Source organism: Odocoileus virginianus, chromosome 6 (assembly GCF_023699985.2).
Source record: "Odocoileus virginianus isolate 20LAN1187 ecotype Illinois chromosome 6, Ovbor_1.2, whole genome shotgun sequence".
Classification (NCBI taxonomy): Eukaryota; Metazoa; Chordata; class Mammalia; order Artiodactyla; family Cervidae; genus Odocoileus; species Odocoileus virginianus.
The window spans coordinates 40,068,662-40,095,706 of record NC_069679.1 but is presented as its reverse complement, the minus strand read 5'-3'; the positions used below and the strand labels follow the sequence as shown (position 1 = coordinate 40,095,706).

General features: G+C 42.2%; 1 protein-coding gene across 1 annotated transcript; it reads left to right on the top strand.

Annotated features, from left to right (window-relative positions):
* The first annotated feature begins 14 nt into the window (after window positions 1-14).
* CCNB2 (cyclin B2) lies at window positions 15-24,460 on the top strand. The gene is made up of 9 exons (XM_020875175.2): window positions 15-196; window positions 2,084-2,212; window positions 2,318-2,431; window positions 12,626-12,796; window positions 13,100-13,258; window positions 14,888-15,124; window positions 15,419-15,559; window positions 22,615-22,725; window positions 24,187-24,460. The coding sequence occupies exons 1-9, from the start codon at window positions 173-175 to the stop codon at window positions 24,295-24,297; spliced, it is 1,197 nt and encodes a 398-aa protein (XP_020730834.1). The 5' UTR covers window positions 15-172; the 3' UTR covers window positions 24,298-24,460.
* Window positions 24,461-27,045: the final 2,585 nt, after the last annotated feature.

Genomic DNA, 27,045 nt, shown 5'->3' with positions numbered 1-27,045 from the left:
ATGGGGGCGCGAGCGGCGCGGTATTTGAATCCTGGAACTAGTCGACTTCTTCGAAGATCCCCAGCTTGCGGGTCCGGAGCGCAGCCCTAACGGCGCGGCGGAAGCTAGTGCTCTGTGTCCAGTCCGCGTCCTTCCCTGGGCGGGGCTGGCACTCTTGCCTGTCCGTTTCCTCATGGCGCTGCTCCGACGCCCGACGGTGAGTGGGCCGGCGACCCTCCGCACGGGCCTGGGCCCGGCCGCGCTGCCTGCTCCGCCGCCTTTCGCTTCTCTTTCTCCTCGGCTTCGAACTTCGTCCCAACCTGCGCCGCTTTCCTCTTCCTGCGGGCGGCCTGGGCCTTGGGGCCTGGCCGGCCCTGAGGCCTATCCCCGCCGGCTGACTTCTCCCTGCCTTGCTTCCGCTCTCCGGGTCCTGGCTCCTGGCCTGGCCGTCCCTTCCGCGGGGCGAGGGGAGTAGGAAAGCGCCTCGGGCCTGGCACTTGTCAAGTGAGTCCCTGGAGCGCTGGGCCTAGGACTGGGCAAGCGGTCCCCGAGAGCGCTTTGTTGTTAAGAGAGTTATCTAAATACAGCTCCTTGGGGTTTTCTTCCTCTTTCAGTCCTTGCCAGCTAAGGAATCAGCGGTGGGGAAAGGGAGAAGGACGAAGAAATTCCGCAGGCTGAAAAGTATTTCAAATGTTTAATCAAGCAACAGCTACGGCTATTTTTCAAATGTTTGCACATTTCACTTTGTATGCGTTTCTTGTTTATTTCTGCACACGAAGTCTTACAAGGCTAATTTCGCCAATGTATGGGCTTGTCCCTTTAAAATAATTTCCTTTACTCAAGTGTAATAGAGATATTATTTGGAGCCATATGGCAGACTGAGAGAAGGTCCAAATTCATTTATTTCATCTTTGCAAAAAACAAAGTTTTAATGGTATTTTGGATTTTTTTCTGTGGATTTGAATCGTACCTGGATCTGCTTTTTCCCTTGCTGAAAATTAGAGGGCCTTGACACACCTGATCTCCATCCTCCTGGCTGTAGGCTTGTTAAGAGCTGCCGATTTCCCCTTCCAGATAGATTGACCTAGATTACCACTTCAACCCACAGGAAATTTCAAACACTTTTTAAAATTGGCAGTGACTTGAACAGTGTGACGTTTGAGGATCCTAATAAGTTGAATACATTCTGTATTTAACTGTAACCCTTTTGTGAATCTGACTCAAACTGATGAGTAATTTTGTCTAAACTACCCCATAAAGTGCTTTCATAGTCAAATTCCCCTCTATTCAGGTAAGGCTTGCATTTTCCCCTGCCCATCTGTCTATTCTGGTAGGTCCATTTAAACCCTCTGTTGGAAAATATGTTAAGATTAGGACCCCAGATTATCAAGAATGGTACATGCTGTTTTTTTCTCCTGAAATGTTTATCACATATAATAAAATAAACTTTTCTATGTAAAACTTTTTTTGTTTTTACTAACAAGTTTTTGTTTCTAAGTGCATTCTGTCTAATGCATGTTAAAGGTCAGCTAACAATTTTTATTTCACACAATTCACACTTTCTCTGAATTTGAGATAAAACTATTTTATCCATGAAAACTTTTCTTTCTAAATATCCCTAATAAAAGAGAGCTTACACGCTGTGGTCCCCTCACAGCTAAAATGCTGTCTTTAAAGATGTTCCCAGTCTGAGCACTTCTTATTTGTAGAATCAAAACCTATTTTAGGTTTTAAACATCTGGCTTTTAAACAGCTTTTTAATTTTGTATCTTAATTGCACTTGTTACTCATCTCTGTCCAGGAAGTTTTTTAAATAGATGCCATTCTTATATAGCGTCCATATAGTAAATAGCCACTTATCTGTGAAGCTCTTAGTGGGATTAAAAAAAAAAAGTGAATGAGTGTATTTGCCTAATTTAGAGTGGTGTTATAAATTGAAAGTAGCATTTTTAGACTTCCTAAAATTTACCTTTTCCCTCTTGCAGATAGACCTCAGTAGATTCCGCATTGCCAAATCAATTCTGAACCTGAGGATCTGACATCAGCAAAATATTGTAAATTATCTCAACTTTCAGTAATATTTTTTCCTTTTTTTTTTTTTTAGGTGTCTGCCGATTTAGAGAATAATGACACAGGAGTTAATTCTAAACCTAAAAGTCATGTGACTATCAGGCGGGCAGTTTTAGAAGAAATTGGAAATCGGGTTACAACCCGAGCCATACAAGTAGCTAAGGTAACGACTGTGAGGGCTGCACCTCTGCATACTAGGCTGATCCTATAGAGCACTCAGTGGCAACACAGGCTGTCTTGCCCTCTTCACATTTCCTTTTCATTTCAGAAAGCCCAGAACACTAAAGTACCTGTTCCACCCACCAAAACAACAAATGTTAACAAGCACCCAAAACCGACTGCTTCTGTGAAACCAGTGCAGATGGATGTGTTGGCGCCAAAGGTAGGAAGTTCTGAATTTACAAGCATACTTAACAGAGTAGCCAGTTTGGGGCTATGGTGTAAGGGCACCTTTATCATCACTGCTGCTTTTGAAGAACATTGATAGCAGGAGCTCTGCTTTAAGACAACAGTGTAGAAAATGTACATCTTTGTAGTAATGGTACCTTAACATAATGTCATGACCTTGAGTAACAAAGTTAAATATCTTAATACATAAATAAATTTTGTGATAGCAGAAGAAAATTTGATAGATTTTATTAAAAATAATTCACTATAAGAATGAACTTGCCTACGAAGGTGGTGAAAGCTTACAATTCTGAGACTTTCTGTCATGGAAGAACAAAGTAATGCCAGGATGGTGTTGAGAGATTGTAGTCTCCATGACTGGTCAGTTCAATTAAAGTTAGAATGCTAGTGGACCAACTGGCCTATTCATCTTCCACTGCCCTCTAGTTCATGCATGCTCTCATTCATAGATTACACAAAGTCATATAATTACAGTGAAGCAAGCACTGTTGTAAGTGCTGATAATACAACAATGACTACTCTTTCTAGCTCAAGATATTTATGTAATTGTTTGCTTGAAATTTTTCAGTAAAACATTGGACATATTGGAGAAATAGGTTGAATACTTACTACACACATCCAGTTGTGTTAAGGCTGTGTTTAGATATCTTGCCTTGAGGAGACTTATCTAGAAGGGGCATTTGTACCTGAAAATTAAATATGTAATCTGACGGCGTGATGCTTGGTACCCACAGGCAATGGATGATTGAATGCAGTGTCCCATCTAAAGGAGGGAGAGAATCATGGGGGATGGAGTGGTCAAGCAAACTTGCGGAAGTAAGCGGGATTTTTAAGGATAGAGGAAAGCTGATAGGAAAGGTGGAAACAAAGCAGCAATAGGAATCAAGGCACCAGAGGGAATAGATCTGTAAGTTATGTCCTTCAGGGCAAAGAGTCAGCAAGTCTAAGTTGGGTCAGAAGGTTTGTGTGAGGAGGCAGGCAAAAAGTTGGACAGAAGATTGCAGTTGGATTTGAAGGCCTTGGAATTTGGGTTATATCTACTAGGCAGAATATATGGAAAGTTTGGAGGAGGAGAGACGTGATGAAAGCGGTGTAGGGTGACCATGGAAGGGACATGTTAGAAGGCACTGCAGTTTCCTAAGCAAGGGCTGATGGGTGTCTTGAATAAGCCTAGATCTCTCCTAAGTGCCCGCCCATTTACCAGTGTCTAAGTGGGTGCTAAGAAACAACCTCAACATGCTGAGATGTCCCAGAACTCCTTTCAAGGACATCATCCTGTATTCAGAAGGAATCTTTTGGGTATACTGCTTGGAATGGAGGAGTGAGACCCTTAAGCACTAGAGTAGTTAATCCTGAAATTTGGGGAGAAAACTGTTTTTGCTGACTCATGAGGCTTTGGCAAACAGTAGTTTGAAGGAAGGAAACAGGCTTTTTACTAGTCTCTTGTTTGCTGGGCACTGGGAAAACAAGGTGAGTGAACCAGCTTTCTGTTCCCAGGAGGCTCCCAATCAAACCCGAATATCAAAGTGAAGGTGTGTGCTGTAATATGTTGTAGCAGAGGCAGATGCAATCTTAGGAGACGTACTGGGGAGTGGCAGCTAGAAATTCTGACGTGGTTTTAGATTTATAAATTTGCTTGAAACGCTAAATGTAGTGATAGTCATTATTCAAGGATAAGAGTCTTTTATGGTCTAACTTTCCCTAAAACAAAAACTATATATAAAAGGAAATGAGCATGACTATTCATATTAAAATAAGCATCTTTTATTTTTAATTATACAAGAAACAGGCATAAGCAAGCAAGACAATTCAGACACAGTAGAGTGCATTGAATAAAGGGTCAGTTCATTTTTACTATTCTCCCCACCCTCAAAATTCCACTCCATTGCATTCCCTAAAGGTAATCTCAGTAACTGACTTTGCCTTTCTACCACTGAGTATGCTTGTGTATGCGTGTATATACAGTCACTGCTGCAAATCACGAACTCTCTGACTGAAGTCAACAGTTTTTCTTGGAGTCCTTCCTATTGCACTGAGTTGACATTATCTATTATAAATCTAGTAAATAAAAGAACCCTGGGGCTTCGCTGGTGGCTCAGTGGTGAAGAATCCTCCTGCTAATGCAGGATGTGGGGGTTCGATTCCTGGGCCGGGAGGATCTCACGTGATGCCGAGCAACTAAGCCTGTGCACCAGCGATGAGAGAAGCCCCCACAGTGAGAAGCCTGAGCACTGCAGCTAGAGAGCAGCCCTAACTCCTGCAGCAAGAGAAGAACCCACACAACAAAGTCCTAGCACAGCTAAGTAAAGAATAATTTAAAAAAAGAACTCTGTTTCAACAAAACTTGTGTAAATACCTATATATTTGCATATTTATATTTTTATCTATTTGGCTGCATTGGGTCTTAGTTGTGGCTTGTGGGATCCTTTATTGTTGCGCACAGACTCTCTAGTTGTGGCGGGCAGGCTTAGTTCCCCCCTGACATGTGGGATCTTAGTTTGCCAACCAGGAGTTGACCCACATCCCCTGCACTGGCAGGCGGATTCTTAACCACTGGACCACCAGGGAAGCCCTGCATATGTATATTAATCTGCTCTCTTAACAAACCCAACTCATTAAATGTTGGTGCTGGGAGAACTCCGGTAGCCTTTTTTCACGCTCCGCACATCCTTTACCAAAGAAGCACGTCTCAAGTTCAGCAGTCTCACAACTTTATTGTTTCTGAGCCTACTTTTCAGTTGTTTCTGACAACTCACAGAACTCATTCATCAATCTAATGTGAAGCTTTTGTTCTAGGACCACTTTTGTGTTGGACACCTAGTTGATGCATGTTCTCTTTGCATGCAGCAGACACCGGACAGTTTGGCCAGTGCACAGTTGGCTCACAGAACTTAGGTTATTATCTCCACAGGCAAGCGAGATCTTAGAAAGGATTTTATAATAATTCAATTATGTTGGAGTCCAAAAGGAATGCTTTCAAGAAATTCTAAATTAAGGCCCAGAGCAATTATCCTTGTCTTACCCTGGTGGCTTTTGGATATGGCTAAACTTAGGTATGCTTCTGAGTAGACACAGGTGAATATTCAAGCTGCTAAGGCATCTGAAGCACATACCTCTGTCATCGTCTTTAAATTTTATTTTTGTTTGTTTTTAACTGATGATAATTGCTTTGCGATGTGTTGTTGGTTTCTGCTGTACAACAGCTGAATCAGCCATGAGTGTACATATATCCCCTCCTCCTCGCACCTCACTCCCACCCTGGAGGCTGTTACAGACCACGGGCTTGGGCTCCCTCGGTCATGCAGCACTTTCCCACTAGCCTTCTTTTTCACACGTGGTGATGTGTATATTTCAATGCTCCTCTCTCAGTTTGTCCTGTCCTCTCTGTTCCCCTGCTGTGTCCACAAGTCTGTTCTCTACGTCTGTGTCTGTTCCTGCCCTGCAGATAAGTGCATTAGTACCATTTTTCTAGATTCCATATTTATGCCTTAATATGTGATCTTTGTTTTTCTCTTTCTGACTTATTTCACTGTGTATAACAGGCTCTAGGTTTGTCCATCTCAGTTCAACTGACTCAAATTCATTCCTTATATGGCTGAGTATAATTCCATTGTATATATGTACCACAGCTTATTTATCCATTCATCTATCAATGGATATCTAGGTTGTTTTCATGTCCTGTTTATTGTATTAATAAATAGAGCTGTAGTGAACACTGGGGTATACATGTCATTTTGAATTTTGGTTTCCTCAGGGTATATGCCCAGTAGTGGGATTGCTGGGTCACACAGTAGTCTTATTTCTAGTTTTTAAAGGAATCTCCATACTGTTCTCCATGGTGCCTGTATCAATTTACCTTCCCACCAACAGTGCAAGAGGGATCCCTTTTCTCCACATCCTCTCCAGTATTTATTATTTGTAGATTTTTTGATGATGGCCATTCTGACTAGTGTGAGATGGTGCCTCATTGTGGTTTGATTTGTAGTTCTCTAATAATGAGCGATGTTGAGAGCATCTTTTCATTTTTTTCATGTTTGTTGGTCATTTGTATGTCTCCTTTGGAGAAATGTCTCCAAAGAAGGTCTTCCGCCCATTTTCTGATTGTGTTGTTTGTTTTTCTGATATGGAGCTGCAGGAGCTGCTTGTATATTTTGGAGATAAATTTTTTGTCAGTTGCTTTGTTTAAAATTATTTTTTCTCATTCTGAGGGTTGTCATTTCATCTTGTTTATTTCCTTTGCTGTGCAAAAGCTTGTAAGTTAAATTAGGTCCCATTTGTATATTTTTATTTCCATTAGTCTAGGAAGTGAGTCAGAGAGGATCTTGCTGGTGATTTATGTCAGAGTGTACTGCCTATGTCTACCTCTTAAGATTTTTACATTTTCTGGTCTTACATTTAGGTCTTTATAATCTATTTTGTGTTTATCTTTGTGTATGGTGTTAGGAAGTATTCTAATTTCATTTTTTTATATGTATCTGTCCAGTTTCCCAGCACCGTGTGTTGAAGAGGCTATCTTTTTCTCATTGTATATTCTTGACTCCTTTGTCAACAATAAGGTGCCCATGGGTGCGTGGGTTTACCTCTACACTTTCTATCCTGTTCCACTGATCTGTATTTCTGTTTTTGTACCAATACCATACTGTCTTGATGCCTGTAGCTTTGTAGTATACTTCTGTCTTCTTAAACCAGGCTTCCTGGTACTTATTGACCCTCCTGAGGAGAGTAATGATGATTATCCCTAAAAAGGAAACCTTAAACTGAAGCTGCACATACTTGTTAAAATGCACATCTGATTCTAGTCACTCTTGCTCAGTGCCTTCAGGGGATTCACTTCCCTTTGGATAAAATCTAAACTCCCTAGCCAGGTTCTCACTCACCTTTCCAGTCCTTTTCTGTCACCTCATACATTACCCCTCCATTCTCAAGTCAATGCTCAGTCCCCAGACTTGCCTTTATTTCTTGGCTTCCCCTGGGACTTTGTACTCATGTACCTTTGCCTACTTGATGAGTTCTGTGGTCTCTGAAGGCCTTCCTAGGTTTCTCCCTAGGACCTCAGGTAGCTTTTCTTATTCCTTCTAGTAGTTCTTAAATTCTTGAGTAGTTGAGGTATACCTGTATACCTCTTGCTCACCTGGCCCTTCCTCAATTCAAGACCTTTTGTTTAAGAGGAAAGGGCATGGTTTGAATTACTCCATATCCTGTGGTTGTTACTGTTTTCTTCTCTAAGACTGGAAACTGTAATCGTTGAGCTATTATGTAAGTTAAATTTGTTTATTATTCTGCCTTCTCTCTTTCTATATTTTATTATGTTAATATATATTCTTACAGCCTAGCAGTCCTAGGCTATACTTTGAGAAGTACCTCTTATTCTTTAGAAAAAAGAAAAAATTAATGGTTTATTTATGCTTCATTACTAAAGTGAAGTGAGTGAAGTCTCTCAGTCATGTCCGATTCTTTGTGACCCCATGGACAGTAGCCTACCAGGCTTTGCTTGTTTTAACTCCATACAATTTTAATTTGTGTGATTTTTGTTATAATCACCCAGTCAGGATAAGAAAATAAAATACTGGATGTCTACTTGCTCAGCCTTTGCTTCCTCCTGTTTTATTAATAGGCTGGAATGTGCTTTCCTGCTTTTTCTTTGTCAAACAATTTCTCAATTTAGAATAAATTAGTTGATCAAAAGAAAACATCACGCTTGCTCAAAAGGGCACTGCCAAAGTGAACTATCAGCTCGAGAAATCTCTGAACCTAGGTGTCTAAGTTTCTTTCACTCAATAAATGTTTACTGAACACCTACTGTATGTCAGGGGGCCTTCCCAGGTCTAGCAGTGGTAAAAAAAATCCACCTACCAGGAGACATAAGACACAGGGTTCAATCCCTGGGTCAGGAAGATCCTCTGGAGAAGGAAATGGAAACCCAGTCCAGTATTCTTGCCTAGGAAATACCATGGACAGAGGAGGCCAGTGGTATAGTCTAGTGAGTGGCAAAGAAACAGACATGACTGAGTAACCATGCCAACAAAAATGTGTCAGGGATGATATAGGTATTTGAGATACTTTAGTGGACAAAACCAGTTTGAATAAATGTAAGGTTATAGAGCTTACCTTCTGGTAGAAGTAGAAAATAATGTGCATCATATGTAAACAAAGTCTGTGATACATTGTTGTTCAATCGCTAAGTGGTGTCTGACTCTCTTGATCCCACGAACTGCAGCACACCAGGCTTCTTTGTCCTTCCCATCTCCCTGATTTTGCTGAAACTCATATCCATTGAGTCAGTAATACCATCCAACCATCTCATCCTCTGTTGCCCCCTTCTCCTTTTGCCCTCAATCTTTCCCAGCATCAGGGTCTTTTCCAATGAGTTGGCTGTTCTTATCAGGTGACCAAAGTATTGGAGCTTCAGCATCAATCCTTCCAATGAATATTCAGGGTTGATCCTTTAGGATCGACTGGTTTGATCACCTTGCTGTCCAAGGGACTTTCAAGAATCTTCTCCAGCACCACAGTTTGAAAGCATCAGTTCTTCGGCCCTCAGCCTTCTTTATCGTCCAGCTCTCACATACGTACATGACTGTTGGAAAAACCATAGCTTTGACTGTACGGACCTTTGTTGGCAAAGTGATGTGTCTGCTTTTTAATACACTGTCTAGGTTTGTCATAGCTATTCTTACAAGGAGCATGTGTTTTAATTTTCTGTCTGCAGTCACTGTCTGCAATGATTTTGAAGCCCAAGAAAATAAAATCTGTCACTGTTTCCACTTTTTTCCATCTCTATTTGCCATGAAGTGATGGGACTAGATGCCATAATCTTAGTTTTTTGAATGTTGTGTTTTAAGCCAACTTTTTCATTCTCCTCTTTCACCATCATCAAAAATCTCTTAAAAAAAGAAAAAAGCTCTTTAGTTCCTCTTCACTTTATGCCATTAGTGTGCTATCATCTGCATATCTGAGGTGGTTGATATTTCTCCCCACAATCTTGATTCCAGCTTGTGCTTTATCCAACCTGGCATTTCATATGGTTTACTCTGCATATAAGTTAAATAAGCAGGGTGACAATATACAGCCCTGAGGTACTCCTTTCCCAAGTTGAACCACTCTGTTGTTCCATGTCCAGTTCTAACTTGCTTCTTGACCTGCATACAGGTTTCTGAGGAGGCAGGTAAGGTGGTCTGGTATTCCCATCTCTTTAAGAATTTTCCACAGTTTGTTGTGATCTACACAGTCAAAGGCTTTAGTGTAGTCAATGACGCAGCAGTAGATTTTTTTTGGAATTCCCTTTTTTTTGTGATCCAATGGATGTTGGCAGTTTGGTTTCTGGTTCTTCTCTTTTCTAAATTCAGCTTGAACATCTGGAAGTTCTCAATTCACTTATCGTTGAAGCCCAGCATGAAAGATTTTGAGCATTACCTTACTAGCAAGTGAAATAAGTGCAATTGTGTAATAGTTTGAACATTCTTTGGCATTGCTCTTCTTTGGGTTTGGAATGAAAACTATTTCCAGTCCTGTGGCCACTTCTGAGTTTTCCAAATTTGCTAGCATATTGAGTACAGCATTTTCACAGCATCATCTCTTAGGATTAGAAATAGTTCAGCTAGAATTCCATCACCTCCACTAGCTTTGTTCGTAGTGATGCTTCCTAGGGCCCACTTGACTTCCCATTCCAGGATGTCTGGCTCTAGGTGAGTGATCACACCATTGTGGTTATCTGGATCATTAAGACCTTCTTCATACAGTTCTTCTGTGTATTCTTGCCACCTCTTCTTAATATCTTATGCTTCTGTTAGGTGTATACCATTTCTGTCCTTTGTAGTATCCATCTTTGCATGAAATGTTCCTTTGGGATCTCTAATTTTCTTGAAGACATCTCTAGTTTTTCCCATTCTGTTGTTTTCCTCTGTTTCTTTGCATTGTTCATTTAGGAAGACTTTCTTATCTCTCCTTGCTATTCTTTGGAACTCTGCATTTGGATGTGTATATCTTTCCTTTCCTCCTTTGCCTTTTGCTTCTCTTCTTTTCTCAGCTATTTGTAAGACCTCCTGAGGCAACCACTTTGCCTTCTTGCCATTTCTTTTTCTTGGGGATGGTTTTAATCACCACTCCTGTACAATGGTATGAATTTCCATCCATAGTTCTTCAGGTAGTCTGTCAGATTTAGTCTCTTGAATCTATTTGTCACCTCCACTGTATAATCATAAGGGATTTGATTTAGGTCATACCTGAATGGCCTAGTAGTTTTCCCTACTTTCTTCAAATTGAGCCTGAATTTTGCAATAAGGAGCTGATGATCTGAGTCATAGTCAGCCCGCAGTCTTTTTTTTTGCTGACTGTATAGAGCTTCTCCATCTTCGGTTGCAAAGAATAGAATCAGTCTGAGTTTGGTATTGACCATCAGGTTATGTCCTTGTGTAGAGCTTTCTCTTGTGTTGTTGGAAGAGGGTGTTTGCTATGATCAGTGCATTCTCTTAGCAGAACTGTTAGCCCTGCTTCATTTTGTACTCCAGGGCTAAACTTGTGTGTTACTCCAGATATCTCTTGACTTCCTACTTTTGCATTCCAGTCCCCTATGATAAAGGACATCTTTTTTGGTGTTAGGTCTAGGAGGTCTTGTAGGTCTTCATAAAATAGTTCAGCTTCGGCACTAGTGGTTGGGGCCTAGACTTGGATTATTGTGATATTGAAGGATTTATCTTGGAAATTAACCGAGATCATTCTGTTGTTTTTGAGATTGCACCCAAGTACTGCATTTTGGACTCTTTTGTTGACTATGAGGGCTACTCCATTTCTTCTAAGGGATTCTCTTCCACAGTAGTAGATATAATGGTCATCTGTATTAAATTTGTCCATTCCCGTCCATTTTAGTTCACTGATTCCTAAAATGTCGATATTCGCTTTTGCCATCTTCTGTTTGACCACATCCAATTTACCTCTATTCATGGACTGAACGTTCCAGGTTCCTATGTAATGTTTTTTTACAGCATCAGACCTTACTTTCACCACCAGACACATTCACAACTGGGCATTGTTCGCCTTTGGCTCAGCCTCTTCATTCTCTCGGAGCGGTTTTCTCTGCTCTTCCCCGTTAGCATAATGGACACCTACTGACCTGGAGGGCTCGTCTTTCATTGTCATGTCTTTTTGCCTTTTCATAGTGTTCATGGGGTTCTCAAGGCAGGAATAGTAAGTGATTTGCCATTCCCTTTTCTGGTGGACCGCATTTTGTCAGGCCCTGACTTGCAGGAACATGCCCTTCAGCCACTTCGTGTAGCTGGATGACATGCCCCAGGCCCTGGTTGTCCCCCTGCTGGTCCTCGTGGAGTGTGAAACCTTCACTGGCCATTGAATGTTGGTCAGTGTGCCGTCCGGGGGCCAAGGCAAAGGCCCTGCTGCAGTCGCCAGCAAGGGGCTCTGGGAAAGGCTGGAACTGATGCTGGAGGACGCCCAGGAGTGGGGCACCCCTGCCTCACTGCTGCCATTGGCCACCCTGAGGCCGTTCTGTCACCCAGGAGCAGAGGGCACCCCGGCCTCTCCTCTGTGGTATATTAGGAGGTTATAGATTTGTTGGGTAAAACACTAGAGAGATGAAATGAGTGTGTGTTGGGGTGGGGGGGGGCGCTATAGAGACAGATGGTAAGTTTAAATAGGATGAATCTAATTGAAAAGATAACACTTAAGCAAAACTTGAAGAAGAATCTGAGGGAATTACCCATGTGGATACAGGGACTGAGCCTTCCGGGAAGAGGGAGCCTGCTTGTGGTGAGGGAGACCTGACCAGGAAGCTGGTGAGGAGCAAACAGTGGGGAGGGAAGTAAGAGATGGGTTAGCAAGGGAAGAAGGAAGGGCCAGATCGTGTAGGGCCCATAGACCCTACCTGGGCCTACACTGTGAGGGCCTGGGTTTCCATTTTGAGTGAAATTGGAGCTTTTTTTTTTTTTTTTTGCCTAAAGTACATTTTTAACTGAAGGATGAGACCATTTTTAAATAGAAGAGTTTATCTCCAAACACTTCATCTACTTGAATTATTCACCTCTTACTCTGAAATGTATTTGTTGGGGCTTTATTATTTATAAAAATGCATATGATGCTTTTAAACCCAGTGACCCTACATTTGTGATCAAGTGTACTCCTTAGGTAGTGATACATGTGCCTTCCCTTGTGGATGCAGGGTCCTTCTCCCACACCGCAGGACATCTCCATGAAGGAAGAGAACCTCTGCCAAGCTTTTTCTGATGCCTTGCTCTGCAAAATTGAGGATATTGATACTGAGGACTGGGAGAACCCTCAGCTCTGCAGCGACTATGTGAAGGATATCTACCAGTATCTAAGGCAGCTTGAGGTGAGGGGGCCTTCGTGGTTTGGTTGCATAGCAGTGTGGAATGTACCACACAGCTGGGAAGGAAATGAAATTTGCTTTTTTTTTTAACTTAAAAATTTATTTTTTATTGAAGGCATAGTTGAATTACAATGTGTTAATTATTGCTGTATAGCAAAATGACTGAGTTATATATACATAGATGTTCTTTCTTGTCTTCTTTTCCATGATGGTTTATCACAGGATATTGACTATAGCTCCCTGTGCTTTACAGCAGGACCTTATTCATCGAAGTCAGCTTTGTAAACTTCTCAATTCCACCACCAGGTGCTGCAGTCCATAAGCCCGCATTTCCTAGATGGGAGAGAGATAAACGGCCGCATGCGTGCCATCCTGGTGGACTGGCTGGTGCAAGTGCACTCCAAGTTCAGGCTGCTGCAGGAAACACTGTACATGTGTGTCGCCATCATGGACCGATATTTACAGGTGAGCATGCTCTGGGGACTCTTCACAGAAGAAAAGACCAAAGGCCAGTTCATGAGATGCCAAAGGACTTCAAGTGCTAGGGAAGGTGGTAGTTTAAGCGTGTCACACTTCCAGGATTGCTGACCATTGCTGTTAGGTCAGCCTGCTGAAAAGTGCCCAGAGGAGATGCTGTCTCACCACAATCATTCATCGAAGGAGATAAACCAGCAGATGGTCTGAAAGTCCATCTGAAGCCTGTGGTGCCTTTGGAGGCTGGTTCTCTAGGCCCACTTGCACAATTTCCATAGTTCAGTACTCTTTGGTGTTAAGCTCTCTTATCTGAAAAATGAAGAGTTTGGCTAGAGAACTTAATAGTTTCCAGCCAGTTGTAGCATTGAATTACTGTAGAAGAGGGAGGAGACAGAGTTTTCTTAAAAGGGTTGGAGGTATGTGTGGGGAGTATACTCAGAGTCTGAGGTCTAAAGCATAGAGGAAGGTAAGAAATGAAGCTGAGAGGCAGAAGTAATCATCAAAATATCAAACTGCAATGCAAGAACACTGACTGAGAAGAAATGCCAGACCTTAACTTCTAGTGTGTTATCTACCAACTGGTAGTCCTGCAGGTACGGATTTATTGATTTATTTTTAATTAATTTATTTGGCTGCACCAGGTCTTAGTTGCAGCATGTGGGGTCTAGCTCCCCAACCAAGGATTGAACCCAGGCCCTCAGCATTGAGAGTTTGGAGTCTTAGCCACTGGACCACCAGGGAAGTCCCAAGGTTTTATTTATTTGAAGTCAACATTTATAATATAGGTGTAGATCAAGTACAGTGCTGCCCAAACAATACAGTAATAACTGTGTTGATAATAATGACCCTGAGAGTCTGCAAAATGCTAAGCAACCACAGAGCCATTGGTTTTCATTGTCCAAAAATCCTCAATGGTATAGAAAGCATTGTCATATTTTTGGCAGATTTTCAATACTGAGAGTTAAAGCAAAACATGCAAATTCCTAGTTTAAAAAAAAAAAGTCAAGAGAAGCACTTACACTCTAGATTTAGATCTCCTCTGACACGGAAGCATCTCTGGAAGGGTCTTCAGGCTGAATAATGAGTGTACTTTTGGTGAGGATTAATGGAGCGCTTGAGGCACCCCTTCCTGGGCCCTCCTCACCTGTTAAACTCCTGCTTTTTCGGTTGGCCTCATTGTGACTCAGACCATGCCAAATGCCACATCGGGGCTTCCCAGACACTCAAGCCAGGACAATGCGAGCGGAGCACTGCCTGGGAGCTTGGTCATCAGGCTAATTCATCCCTGTCAGCAATTGACCGATCTTGGGCTGGTGTCTGCATCTCTTCTTAGGCCATCTAATTGTGAGGGAAAAAATATGTACTGCCCAGGTTTTTTGTGAGGATGTGATGAGATGATTGGATCTCAGCCCTGTGCCTGGCACACAGCGAGCACTCCACGACAGGCAGGTGCCACAGGCTGTGGTGGTGACTGTGGTCAGTGCTGAGGTTCTGGGGCCTAAAGAGAGGTGTGAGCAGGGCTGATGTGGGCTTCCCCAGGATTTGGTTTCCTCTCACTTTCCTCCACCCAGAGCCCCCATTCTCCTTGGCTAAGACTTCTGACACACTTTTCTTCTTTAGGTTCAGCCAGTTTCCCGTAAGAAGCTTCAGCTGGTTGGCATTACGGCACTGCTGTTGGCTTCCAAGTATGAGGAAATGTTTTCTCCAAACATCGAAGACTTTGTTTACATCACTGACAATGCTTATACCAGTTCTCAAATTCGAGAAATGGAAACTCTGATTTTGAAGGAACTGAAATTTGAGCTGGGTCGACCGTTGCCGCTACATTTCTTAAGGCGAGCATCGAAAGCTGGGGAGGTAAGTGTCTCCAGTTCTCTAGGAGACTTTATTTTGCTGTTTGTTGTCTCATCCCAGAAATGATCCAATGAAAGGAAAGCTTATGAGTTGATAAGAAGCATTTCTTAGATAAGTCCTAACACTTGTCAGTTCTTAAAAGACTATGTTCTGTGTTTGTAACATGCTGTGGAACAGAGCAGTGCCTGGGAAGGAAAAGAAAGTTCAGTGGCTTTGAGCTCTTAGGTCTTCACCCAGAATTTTGCAGGAGAATAATAACAGCTGTGCTTCTTTCCACCTCCGCCTGTTTTTTCGTAGGTTGATGTTGAACAGCACACTTTAGCCAAATACTTGATGGAGCTGACTCTCGTTGACTATGACATGGTGCACTATCACCCGTCCAAGGTGGCGGCAGCCGCTTCCTGCCTGTCCCAGAAGGTTCTAGGCCAAGGAAAATGGGTGAGTATTGAGTTTAAGAAGAAATGTATTAGCTATATTTTTGGGCCTCTTGACATGAAATGTATTAGCATTTTTACAGTGCTATCCTTGAAACAGCCGTTAAAAGTCCACAGGCTTAAAAGAGCCGCTGGAATGATGCAGGTGGAGACTGGGTGACTATGCCATGGTATATTACACATACTGTGTTAGAGCATCCTCAAGAGTGAGGAAGGCCACTAAGAACTTATATCAGTTGTATCTTACTGTATCAACAGTATCTTATTATATCATAAGATTTCTGGGTTATTTTGTTAAGTGAAACAAGCAAGTTGTCAAGCACATAAGACAAAGTAGGGCCAAGGCCTGACCTTGTTTAGATGGGTAAAGATGAATTGAGCCCCTTTCAGGTTCATTCAAGTAGTCAAAGATGTCAGCTGCTCCCTGGGTTCTTGTTTCAGATGCCAAAAAGGATAGCAGTGAAACATAGGGGGCTGTTGCCTGCAGTGAGAGTCAGAGGAGCGCTTTTGTGGATGAGCCCACTCTTGACCACCACTGAACAGTTTTATTTATTTATATTTAAAAAAAAAAGCACTTATTTATTTGGCTACACCAGGTCTTAGTTGCACATGTGGGATCTAGTTCCCTGATGAGGGGTCCCCTGCATTGGGAGCACAGAGTCTTAGCTACTGGACCACCAGGGAGGTTCCTATTAAGCAGTTTTAGAGTCCACAAACAGCAGAGCAAACACATTAGCCGAACCCAGGAGGTGATAAGACCCCATCTTATCACAAGATCATAAAGCCAAGGCAGATCCATGTGGCTCCAGCCTCTGTCTGTGTGACCTGTGATGGATACGTGCAAGATTGCTGGGGCACCATGGTGGACCTGTTCCTCTGCACGGTCGATAGAGTTTACATTTTACATAAGAAGGAATGGAAGTAAGAGATAGGGGATATGTATTTGTGTGCTGTATTTGCTCATTTTTCAAAAAACATAAAAATGGAAATGAATGAAGATGGATACCTCTGGGTGTGGGTATCAGAGTAGAAGGTTGAGGGTGGGGAAGCAGGACTCCTGGTTGTAATTTTTTATTAGCTTGAGTAACTTTTTTGACTTTTGAACAATATTGACATTCTATGCAAATCGTGAACTGGAATTAAGCAAAAAAAATGTTACTATATATTCAGAGTGGTAACAGAGGGAAGAATTAATTCTGGTAACTTTTGAACACAGCATTCTGACTATGCATCTATAGTGGGATGTGAAGGTCAACAAAACAAAGGACCATAAAAGGTCACATATTTAAAGCTTGCTTGGGAGTTTTACTCATCTGTTAATAGGAGGTTAATAGTAGTCTCTTATAATTCTGAAACTATTTATGTTGTAGGATAAAGCAAATAAGCGTAGAGTTTCCTTGGTGGCTGAGACAGTAAAGAGTCTACCTGCAATGCATAGACCCAGGTTCCATCTCTGGGTCGGTAAGATCCCCTGGAGAAGGGAATGGCAACCCACTCCAGTATTCTTGCCTGGAGAATTCCATGGACAGAGGAGACCATCTATGGGATTGTGTAGAGTTTGACATGACTGAGCGACTAACACTCAAAGCAAATAAACATTCATGTTATTAAGGATGATAATTCTCACTGTAAGAAGATAAAATATTGTTAACAATTCAAAACAAAAGGAAAACCCTGTAATATTAATTCTTTTTTAGAAATATCAATAAATTCATAATGAAAGGACCAGAAAGAGTGATAACCCAGTAGCAATGAAGATGCTTACTGCTCACATCTTGGATACTCAAGGCATGACCCACTAGGAACCTAGGGCTCCTTTGAGAAATATCTGATTTCAGAACCATGGCAGGGGAAGTACACGGTGAGCCTAGAACAGTTTATAACAGGTAGCAAGCCAATTCTCAAACATGAATGGGGTTACATCAAAAGAGGACATAGAAACTGGCTTGGAAGGGTTCCTTCTGACTACAGTTGAGCATTAAAAAGAATTATGATCCAATAGATTATAATACATTAAAAAATGCATGAGTCCATAATGATAAAAAAGGAAGGAAGGAAGATAAGGACCAAGGGAGGGGGTTAAAAAGAAAATTCAGTAGAAAGCCAGCTAATTAGAAATAATGGTAGAGATAGAAACTCACCATTTTTAAACCCCCAGTGATAACTGATTCTAGCAAGGATCATCAATTGATGCATATAAGCATTAGGTAAAATAATTTTGGAAAACAAGATTCCTATTGTTCTCTAAATATCACCCCTCAGTTGCATAGTGATTCTGAAGAAAACCTGTATCTTTGACAACCTGACTTGACCTCCTCATGCAGTAGGAAATATGCATTTTCCCCTATATAGAATTCATGTCCAAAATGTGGATATGAATCTAGCCATCAGGAAACAGACAAATCCAGAATGTGGGACATTCTCAAACCAACTGGCCTGGATCCTTCAAAAAAAAAGTGTCATTTAAAGCCAAGAAAATAGGAGTTTGAAATTAAACACCAAAGACAACAACAACCAAATAAATGGACTGTGTGTACCTTGATTGGACCCTGGATATATATTTAAAAAAAAAAATCTGTAAAAGATATTTTTGCAGCAATTGGAGAGATTTGAATATTGACTGTATAATAGATGATATTATGGAACTGTTGATGTTTCTTATGTGATAAAGTTATTGTGGCTTGGGAGGAAGATATCAATACTTTTTAGGAGATACTTGTGAAACATTTAGAGGTGATGTGTCATGGTGTCTGCGACTCACTTCCTTTTTTATAATTTATTTTTATTTATTTTTGGCTACACTGGGTCTTGTTGCTGCATGCAGGCTTTCTCTAGTTGTGAGTGGGGCCTACTGTATAGTTGTGGTGTGCAGGCTTCTCATTGCAGTTCTAGGGTGCGCACATTTCAGTAGTTTCAACTTGTGGGCTCTAGAGCGCAGGCTCAATAGTTGTGGCACACGGGCTTATTTGCCCCACAGCATGTGGAATTTTCCTGGAACCAGGGATTGAACCTATATCCCTTGTATTGGTAGGCAGATTCATAACTCCTGAACCACCAGGGAAGTCCTACAACTCACTTTCACACGGTTCAGCCATTTGATGGCTTCAGAAATCACATACAACTTTTGCTGAACGATGTGAAAGTGAGTTGCAGATGCTATGAGTTAGTGGCAGGGGAGGAGAAGAGGAGAGAAAGTGGTGAAATATTAAGAATTGATGAATCTGCACAAAGAATATACAGAATTCTTTCAGTTTTTCTATAGATTTGAGATTTTTTGACATAAAAACAGGAGGCAAGGATGGGGAGGTGGGAGGGAGGCTTAATAGAGGGGCATATATGACATGAGTTTGAGCAAACTCTGGGAGATGCTGAGGAACATGGAAGCCTGGCGTGCTGCAGTCGTGGGGTCGCAGAGTCGGACATGACTGAGCGTTTATTAATGCTGTTGTATAACAGAAACCAACAAAACATTGTAAAGCAATTTTCCTCCAATTAAAGCAAAAAAAACAAAAAAAAGCACACACAAAATTGGAGACAGAAAGGCCCCGGTCCATGCAGGGCACATGGTCTTGGTACCAGTGGCTCGGTCTAGTCAGCTAGAGCTGCTTCCTTGGCTCTACACCTGTCAACTGTAGGCCTCCCTGCTTACTGGGAGTTGATATCAAAATGCCAGGAGCTGTGTGTTACATCAGATTCACTCTTCTTACTTCCTTTTTCCTTTAAACTATTTTAGGATTAAGGTTATATTGTGGTTTATTTTCCCAATTATATTGTGCATATGAAAGTGGTATGTTTTAGCTTTTAGAATTTTATCACAAACTGAAATCATCAGGTTACATATCTTCATGCAAAATAAGTCTTACTATCAGTCAACAGCTGTGTTTTTTGCTTAAATTGCATTCTCCGGGAGGCTGGGTGCACGTGCTTCTGAGTGCCGTGGGTTTTCTTGTTCTTAACGATGAGGGCCCAACAAGGGAGCCCTGTGCGTTGTGTGCTCAAGTTGCTTTGGTCGTGTCTGGCTCTTTTGCAACTCTACAGGCTGTAGCCCACCAGTCTCCTCTGTCCATGGGATTCTCCAGGCAAGGATACTGCAGTGGGTTGCCATGCCGCCCTCCAGGGGATCTTCCCGACCCAGGGATCAAACTTGCGTCTCTTGTGTCTCCTGCATTGGCAGGTGTGTTCTTTACCACTGGTGCCACCTGGGAAGCCCCAAGAGAGTCCTGGGAAGTCATAATTCTTCTGGGTTTCATAGCTTAGATTGCTGCTTATGGCCCAGTTTATTTATTTTTTAAAAAAAATTTCTTTATTATTGGCTGTGCTAGGTCTTCATGGTTGAGCATGGGTTTTTCTCTAGTTGCGGCAAGCAGGGCTACTTTCTAGTCACTATGCATGGGCTTCTTATTGCAGTGGCTTTTCTTGTTATAATGCATGGGCTTAGTTGCCCCACAGCATGTGAAATCTTCCTGGACCAGGGATTGAACCCGTGTTCCCTGCATTAGCAGGTGAATTCCTTTTTCTTTTTTTAATTGAAGGATAATTGCTTTATGGTATTGTCTTGGTTTCTGCCATACATCAACATGAATCAGCCACAGGTATACATATATCCCCTCCCTGTTGAACCTCCCTTCCACCTCCGTCCCCATCACACCCCTCTAGGTTGTCCCAGAGCCCTGGTTTGAGTTCCCTGGTTCATAAAGCAAATTCCTACTGGCTATCTATTTTACATATGGCAGTGTATGTTTCCATGCTGCTCTCTGCATTTGTCCCACCTTTTCCTTCCCCCTCCCCCTGTGTCCATAAGTCTGTTCTCTATGTCTGCCTCTCCATCACTGCCCTGCAGATAGGTTCATCATTACCATCTTTCTAGATTCCATATGTATGTGTTAATATACGATATTTTGTTCTTCTCTTTTTGACTTACTTCACTCTGTATGATAGACTCTAGGTTCATCCACCTCATTAGCACTGACTCAAATGCTTTCCTTTTTATGGCTGAGTAGTTTTCCACTGTACATATGTACCACAACTTCTTTATCCAGTCATCTGTTGGTGGACATCTAGGTTGCTTCCATGTCCTAGCTATTGTAAATAGTGCTAGCAGGTGGATTCTCTTTTTAAAAAAAATTAATTTATTTTAATTGGAGGCTAATTACTTTACAATATTGTGGTGGTTTTTGCCATACATGGACATGAATCAGCCACAGTTATACATGTGTCCCCCATCCTAAACCCCCCTCCCACCTCCCTTCCCACCCCATCTTTCTGGGTTGTCCCAGAGCACCAGCTTTGAGTGCCCTGCTTCATGTATTGAACTTGCACTGGTCATCTGTTTTACATATGGTAATATACATGTTTCAATGCTATTCTCTCAAATCACCCCACCCTCGCCTTCTCCCACATAGTCCAAAAGTCTGTTCTTTACATCTGTGTCTCTTTTGCTGTCTTGCATGTAGGGTCATCATTACCATCTTTCTAAATTCTATATATATATGTTAATATACTATATTGGTGTTTCTGCTTCTGACTTACTTCACCCTGTATAATAGGCTTCAGTTTTATCCATCTCATTAGAACTGACTCAAATGCGTTCTTTTTTATAGCTGAGTAATATTCCATTGTGTATATGTACCACAACCTCTTTATCCATTCATCTGCAGTGGACATCTAGGTTGCTTCCATATCCTAGCTATTGTAAACAGTGCTGTAATGAACATTGGGGTACATGTGTCTCTTTCATTCTGGTTTCCTTGGTGTATGCCCAGCAAGGGAATGCTGGGTCATATGGCTATTCTATTTCCAGTTTTTTAAGGAATCTCCAGACTATTCTCCATAGTGACTGTACCAGTTTGCATTCCTACCAACAGTGTAAGAGGACTCCTTTTTCTCCACACCCTTTCCAACATTTATTGTTTGTAGACGTTTTGATGATGGCCATCCTGACCGGCGTGAGATGGTACCTCACTGTGGTTTTGATTTGCATTTCTCTGATAATGAGTGATGTTGAGCATCTTTTCATGTGCTTATTAGTCATCTGTATGTCTTCTTTAGAGAAATATCTATTTAGTTCTTGGGCCCACTTTTTGATTGGGTCGTTTATTTTTCTGGTGTTGAGCTGAAAGAGCTACTTGTATATTTTGGAGATTAATTCTTTGTCAATTGTTTTGTTTGCTATTATTTTCTCCCATTCTGAAGGCTGCCTTTTCACCTTGATTATAGTTTCCTTCATTGTGCAAAAGCTTTTAAAATTAGGTCTGATTTGTTTATTTTTGTTTTTATTTCCATTACTTTGGTAGGTGGGTCATAGAGGATCTTGCTGTGATTTATGTTAGAGAGTGTTCTGCCTATGTTTTCCTCTAAGATCTTACATTTAGATCTTTAATCCATTTTGAGTTTATTTTTGTGTATGGTGTTTAGAAAGTGTTCTAGTTTCATTCTTTCACAGGTGGTTGACCAGTTTTCCCAGCACCACTTGTTAAAGAGATTGTCTTTTTTTCCATTGTATATTTTTGTAGCAGGTGGATTCTTAACCACTGAACCACCAGGGAAGTCCCCCAGTTTGTTTCTTAATCCTGAACCTTTTTCCCTGACTGCCAGCATGGATATGGATATCTGGGCTCCCAACTCCCCACTGGACTCTGCCAGGCTGGGCGGTTAAGAGGGGACTGAGGTGTGCCCTTACTGTCACCCCTTTTAGGCTTGTTTATACTGTGTCCCTCTTTCCTTCCCCTTTCAGTGTGGTGACAGAGGCAAGCCTGAAAGCTTTGTTAGTTGAAATAACCTACTTACCTGTGCAACCTTCTTTAAAACGTAATTATTTGGGACCTTCGCCATTTGATTGAGCTGAGAGTTTTGTAGTATCTTAACATAGTCCAGCTCAGAGGCAGAGTCATCCTGCGTTTACTGGCAGCTTTGCTGATACCATGATAGTGGTTGAGGCTGAATTTCCAGCAGGGAAGGATATTTTTATAGCTTTTACATCACTAATGTCAGCATATGTAAGATGTGCTCTCCTAAAGGAGAGGGGGTTTCATCTCGCTGCCGCTTTGCGTTGTGTTCCAGAACTTAAAGCAGCAGTATTACACCGGCTACACAGAGAGCGAGGTGCTGGAGGTCATGCGGCACATGGCCAAAAACGTCGTGCGTGTCAACGAGAACATGACCAAGTTCACCGTGAGTATACTCTTCCCGCACCTGGTCAGACTCCAGGTTATGTGTTCAGGGTATGAGAGGACAGGTGCGTATGTGTTTGCATCTTCATGTAAATACTTTGGCATGTGTGTGAGTCTGTTTCACACATGTATCTCTAGTAGCCCAGGGGCTGGAGCATACTGATAAACCCTGAGAGCTGACGGCCTTTACAAGAAGGTAGACAGGCTCCCTGTGTCCAGCCCCAGGCAGCTGTTCAGTGTATTAACCACGTTCCACCCAGCTTTCTGGGGAGGGTGCACCACAAGCAGGGAATGCTGGCTGGCATGTAAGGGTCCAGCTTGAGTGGCCCTGTGGAAGCCTCGGGTATTTGGGTGACCTCACACAGGGTCTTTGTCCAGCATCTTTTAGGACAGTGACTGAGAGGGACTTCCCAGGTGGCACTAGTGGTAACGAAGTCACCTGCCAATGCGGGAGACATAAGTGACGTGGGTTCAATCCCTGGGTGGGGAAGATCCTCTATTCTTGCCTAGAGAGTCCCATGGACAGAGGAGCCTAGTGAACTACAGTCCATAGGGTCGCAAAGAGTTGGACACAACTGAGCAACTAACACTACATTGCACCTGAACAGCAGGCCTGGTGAAGGAGGCGAGGCAAGCAGCCCATTCAGGAAGTGTCCTGGGGGCTGGCATCTGTCTCTGTGTGGCCCACTTGAGAGGAGAAACCAGATAGGGTGCTGTCCTGTGCCTGTGTGATGCCGAATATCAGGGCTCACCCAGGGTCTGGTGACGAGAGCAAGGCATGTATACTGAGTGTCCTCACGGTGTGGCGTGCATCCTACCTTGTAGCTTCAGCATGACTTAGCACACCAGGGAAGCAGTGTGTTTTTGGTCCTGAGAGTGTCCTTTGGGACCTGAGCACCAGTTACTGCTCACCTTTATGGCCAGTTACTGCTCCAGTGCTGGTGAATCTGTTATGTCCCAATGGCGCTAGATATGATAAATAGCTCCTGCCTCCACCCCTCATGAGAGAAAGCCTGTTCTCTGGACCTTGAAATCATTTGTTCCCCATTACCTGTGCTACCAGCTGGGTTTTATCCATTCCTAGGCATGGCAGGAAATTGCCATAAAGCAGTGGTCACCAACCTTTTCAGCACCAGGGACCAGTTTCCTAGAAGACAATTTTTCCATGGATGGGATGGGGGGCATAGTTTCGAGATGACTCAAACACAAGTACATTCATTGTGCACTTTATTTCTATTATTTTTACATCAGCTCCACCTCAGATCATAAGGCATTAGGTCCCAGAGGTTGGGGACCCCTGCCTAGAGCACTTGTGAACTTTAGTGGTTTGGCATCATCATACCCTTTGGAGATTGTGGATCTGGCCCTTTGATACTTGTAAATTAGACTAGGAATAAGGTATGAGGTTGGGGGTGTCGTGGGGGGCTCCTGACGTGTGCTTAATCGCAGATGACTTCTGCAGGCCATCAAGAATAAGTATGCGAGCAGCAAACTCCTGAAGATCAGCACGATTTCTCAGTTGAACTCAAAAGCCATCCAGGAGCTTGCCTCACCTCTGCTGGGACGGTCCTAGGCTCCAGGGCCCTGGGGAAGAGTGTGTCATCTGTGCACTTTGTCTTGCTGATCTGGAATTCCTGAGTTTGTATATAGTCGTCTGGTCTATCTCATGAAACCTCTTAGACCGGTTTTCTAAATGTATATTGAGGAAAAATAAAGCTATTGATTTTCTTAAGGTATCCTGCGTGTTTGTGTTTGGGTATTCTACACTGAAGAAGTCAACAGAAACCTTTCTATGTCTAATTTCTTTTCGAGCTGTTATGATTGTAATATGGAGACATGGGGAAGACTTAAACCATTTTCTCAGAGAAAACTAGAACTTTGCTTCAGTGAATACTCACTACCTATTCCTAAACTTTGTGAATGTAAGAGGATTGGTTCATCATAGAAAATTTAAAATGGGAGAATAACCATGACATTCTCTTTCAAGATCATACTTATCTATCCTCTAATTCCTGTACAGGAGCACCTGGCCCACTAGGGTGATGGCTTCCAGAAGTAACCCTCTTAATGTGTTTCACTCGAAGGCACGTGAAGGCACGGGTTGAGACCAGGAATAGCAGTGCCAAGGGGCCACAGCTGGAAAAAGGAAGCAGGCCTGTGACATCCTGTTAAAGGTGAAACTTAGGATGCTTTTTTGTTTGTTCTAACTACATTATGGTTTACTTTTTTTTCCCTTTGGTGGGCATTTGATTACATTTAATACTGTTTTCTAAGAGGGAGTACATTCTCAGTCTCCAACCACTAACCTGAAAAAGAAAAAGGTCTCTTATAGCAACAGCTTCCTAAACTACTAGTTCAACAAGATGGTAATTGGTTTTCTGAGGGACAGGAGTTAGATACATTTGGGAAACATTGCAAACTCATGTAAGATTCATAAAGGCTCAGAAGCTTTGCAGTAAGCTCATTTAATGCGGTTTCCTCAACCTAGAATGTGTTAAGAGCTGCCTCCTGCAGCACTGAGGTCCATAGGTGCCTGGCTCTGTGCTCAGCTATGGCGTGCGACTGCCCTGACCCGGGGGGGCTATCTGACTCTGCAGACTGCCCTGACCCCTGTCCCTGGGGGGTATGGGGGGCAGGCTGCCTGACAGTAAACCTGTAAGTTTCGAGCATTGAGAGGAACTGGGTGTCTTTATATGTTGTCTTAGTATAAAGTTTTATAAATATCTCTTGTTGAGTTTGTGACGCTTGTTCCCATGGCAGCCTTAGACCCACTTAGTCACCAGTGTGAATGGTGACGAAGTGAGACCATGAGAGGGAGATTTCCTGGCTCTGAAAAGCAGTTATTTCCCAGGGACGCTTGATCTCCAACTTCTCATCAAGAAAGGATGGGTTTTTATAGGCATATTCTAAAGACATTTTAGAACTTCTTTATTACATATTTTGCTTAGTTAAATAATAAAATACCCTGACTCAGGAAATTCATACTTCCAGGATGTCTTAAAAGAGAAACAACCAAAAACCTTTTAAGATATTCATGTGCCAACCAGGCACCTGAAACTGAAGTGTTATAAATGTGAAATAAGCTGTAAAAGTAGAAATCATAATGTCATAAAAACTCTGAAATTAGACAAGATGATGGAACCCCAGTATTGGAAAAGCTGGGTTGCTTGGGTGAAAGTGTACTTGCAGCTGTGTGACCTCTGTGCTTGTTTCTGTGTCTGTAAAATGGGGATACGAGCATCTACCTCGAGGCTTCCCTGGTGGTCCAGCATCCAATGCAGGGGGTGTAGGTTCCATCCCTGATCAGAGAAATTAAGATCCCATGTTTTGCCATGGTGTGGCCAAAAAAAACGGTATCTGCCTCACAGTGTTGTCCTAAGTATGTCAAGCACGTATTTGGAGGTGCTCAAATGTTAGCGGCTGTTAGTTTAAGAAGGTTGATGGTCTTGTAAAGAGATGGACTCTGGGCATTCAAAGATATATTGTACATAGCTCTTTAAAAAAAGTTTTAAATTTTACAATGTTGTATTAATTTCTGTACAGCAAGGTGATTCAGTTATACATATATTGATATATTCATTCTTTTAATATTCTTTTCAGTTATGGTTTATCATAGGATATTAAATGTAGTTCTGTTATACGGTAGGACCTTGTTCATCTATCCATTCCATATATAATAGCTTACATCTGCCAATCCCACCCTCCCAGCCCATCCCTTCCCCAAGCCTCTCCCCCTTGGCAACCACAAGTCCATGCTCTATGTCCGTGAGTCTGTTTCTGTTTCATAAATAGGTTTATCTGTGTCATATTTAGATTCCATGTTTGAGTGTCTCTTAGCACAATAATCTCTTGTTGCACCCAAGTTGCTATAAATGGCATTATTTTGTGGGGTTTTTTGGCTTAGCAGTATTCCATTATATATATGTACCACATCTGCTTTATCCATTCATCTGTCAGATTATTTCCACATCTTGGCTATTGTGAACAGGGCTGTTATGAACACAGGGGTGCATGTATCTCTTTGAATTATAGTTTTGTCTGGATATATGCACAGGAGGGGGATTGCTGGATCAAACTCTGGTTTCCTGGGGAAACTCCATACTGTTTCTCAAAATGGCTGTACTAATCTACATTCCCACCAAAGTGTAGAAGTGTTCCCTTTTCTCCACATCCTCTCTAGCATTTGTTGTTTGTATGTAGAATTTTTAATGGTGGCCATTCTAATCACTGATGTGAGGTGGTACTTTATTTTATTGAATAGTTTTGATTTGCATTTCTCTCATAACCAGTGGTGTTCAGCATCTTTTCATGTGCCTGTTGG

Bases quoted from the DNA above. Each gene is read 5' to 3' on its own strand.
- CCNB2 (XM_020875175.2), top strand. From the start codon at position 173: ATGGCGCTGCTCCGACGCCCGACG. The intron at 12,797-13,099 runs GTGAGGGGGCCT...TTCCACCACCAG, and splicing joins AGTATCTAAGGCAGCTTGAG to GTGCTGCAGTCCATAAGCCC. The intron at 22,726-24,186 runs GTGAGTATACTC...TGACTTCTGCAG, and splicing joins AGAACATGACCAAGTTCACC to GCCATCAAGAATAAGTATGC.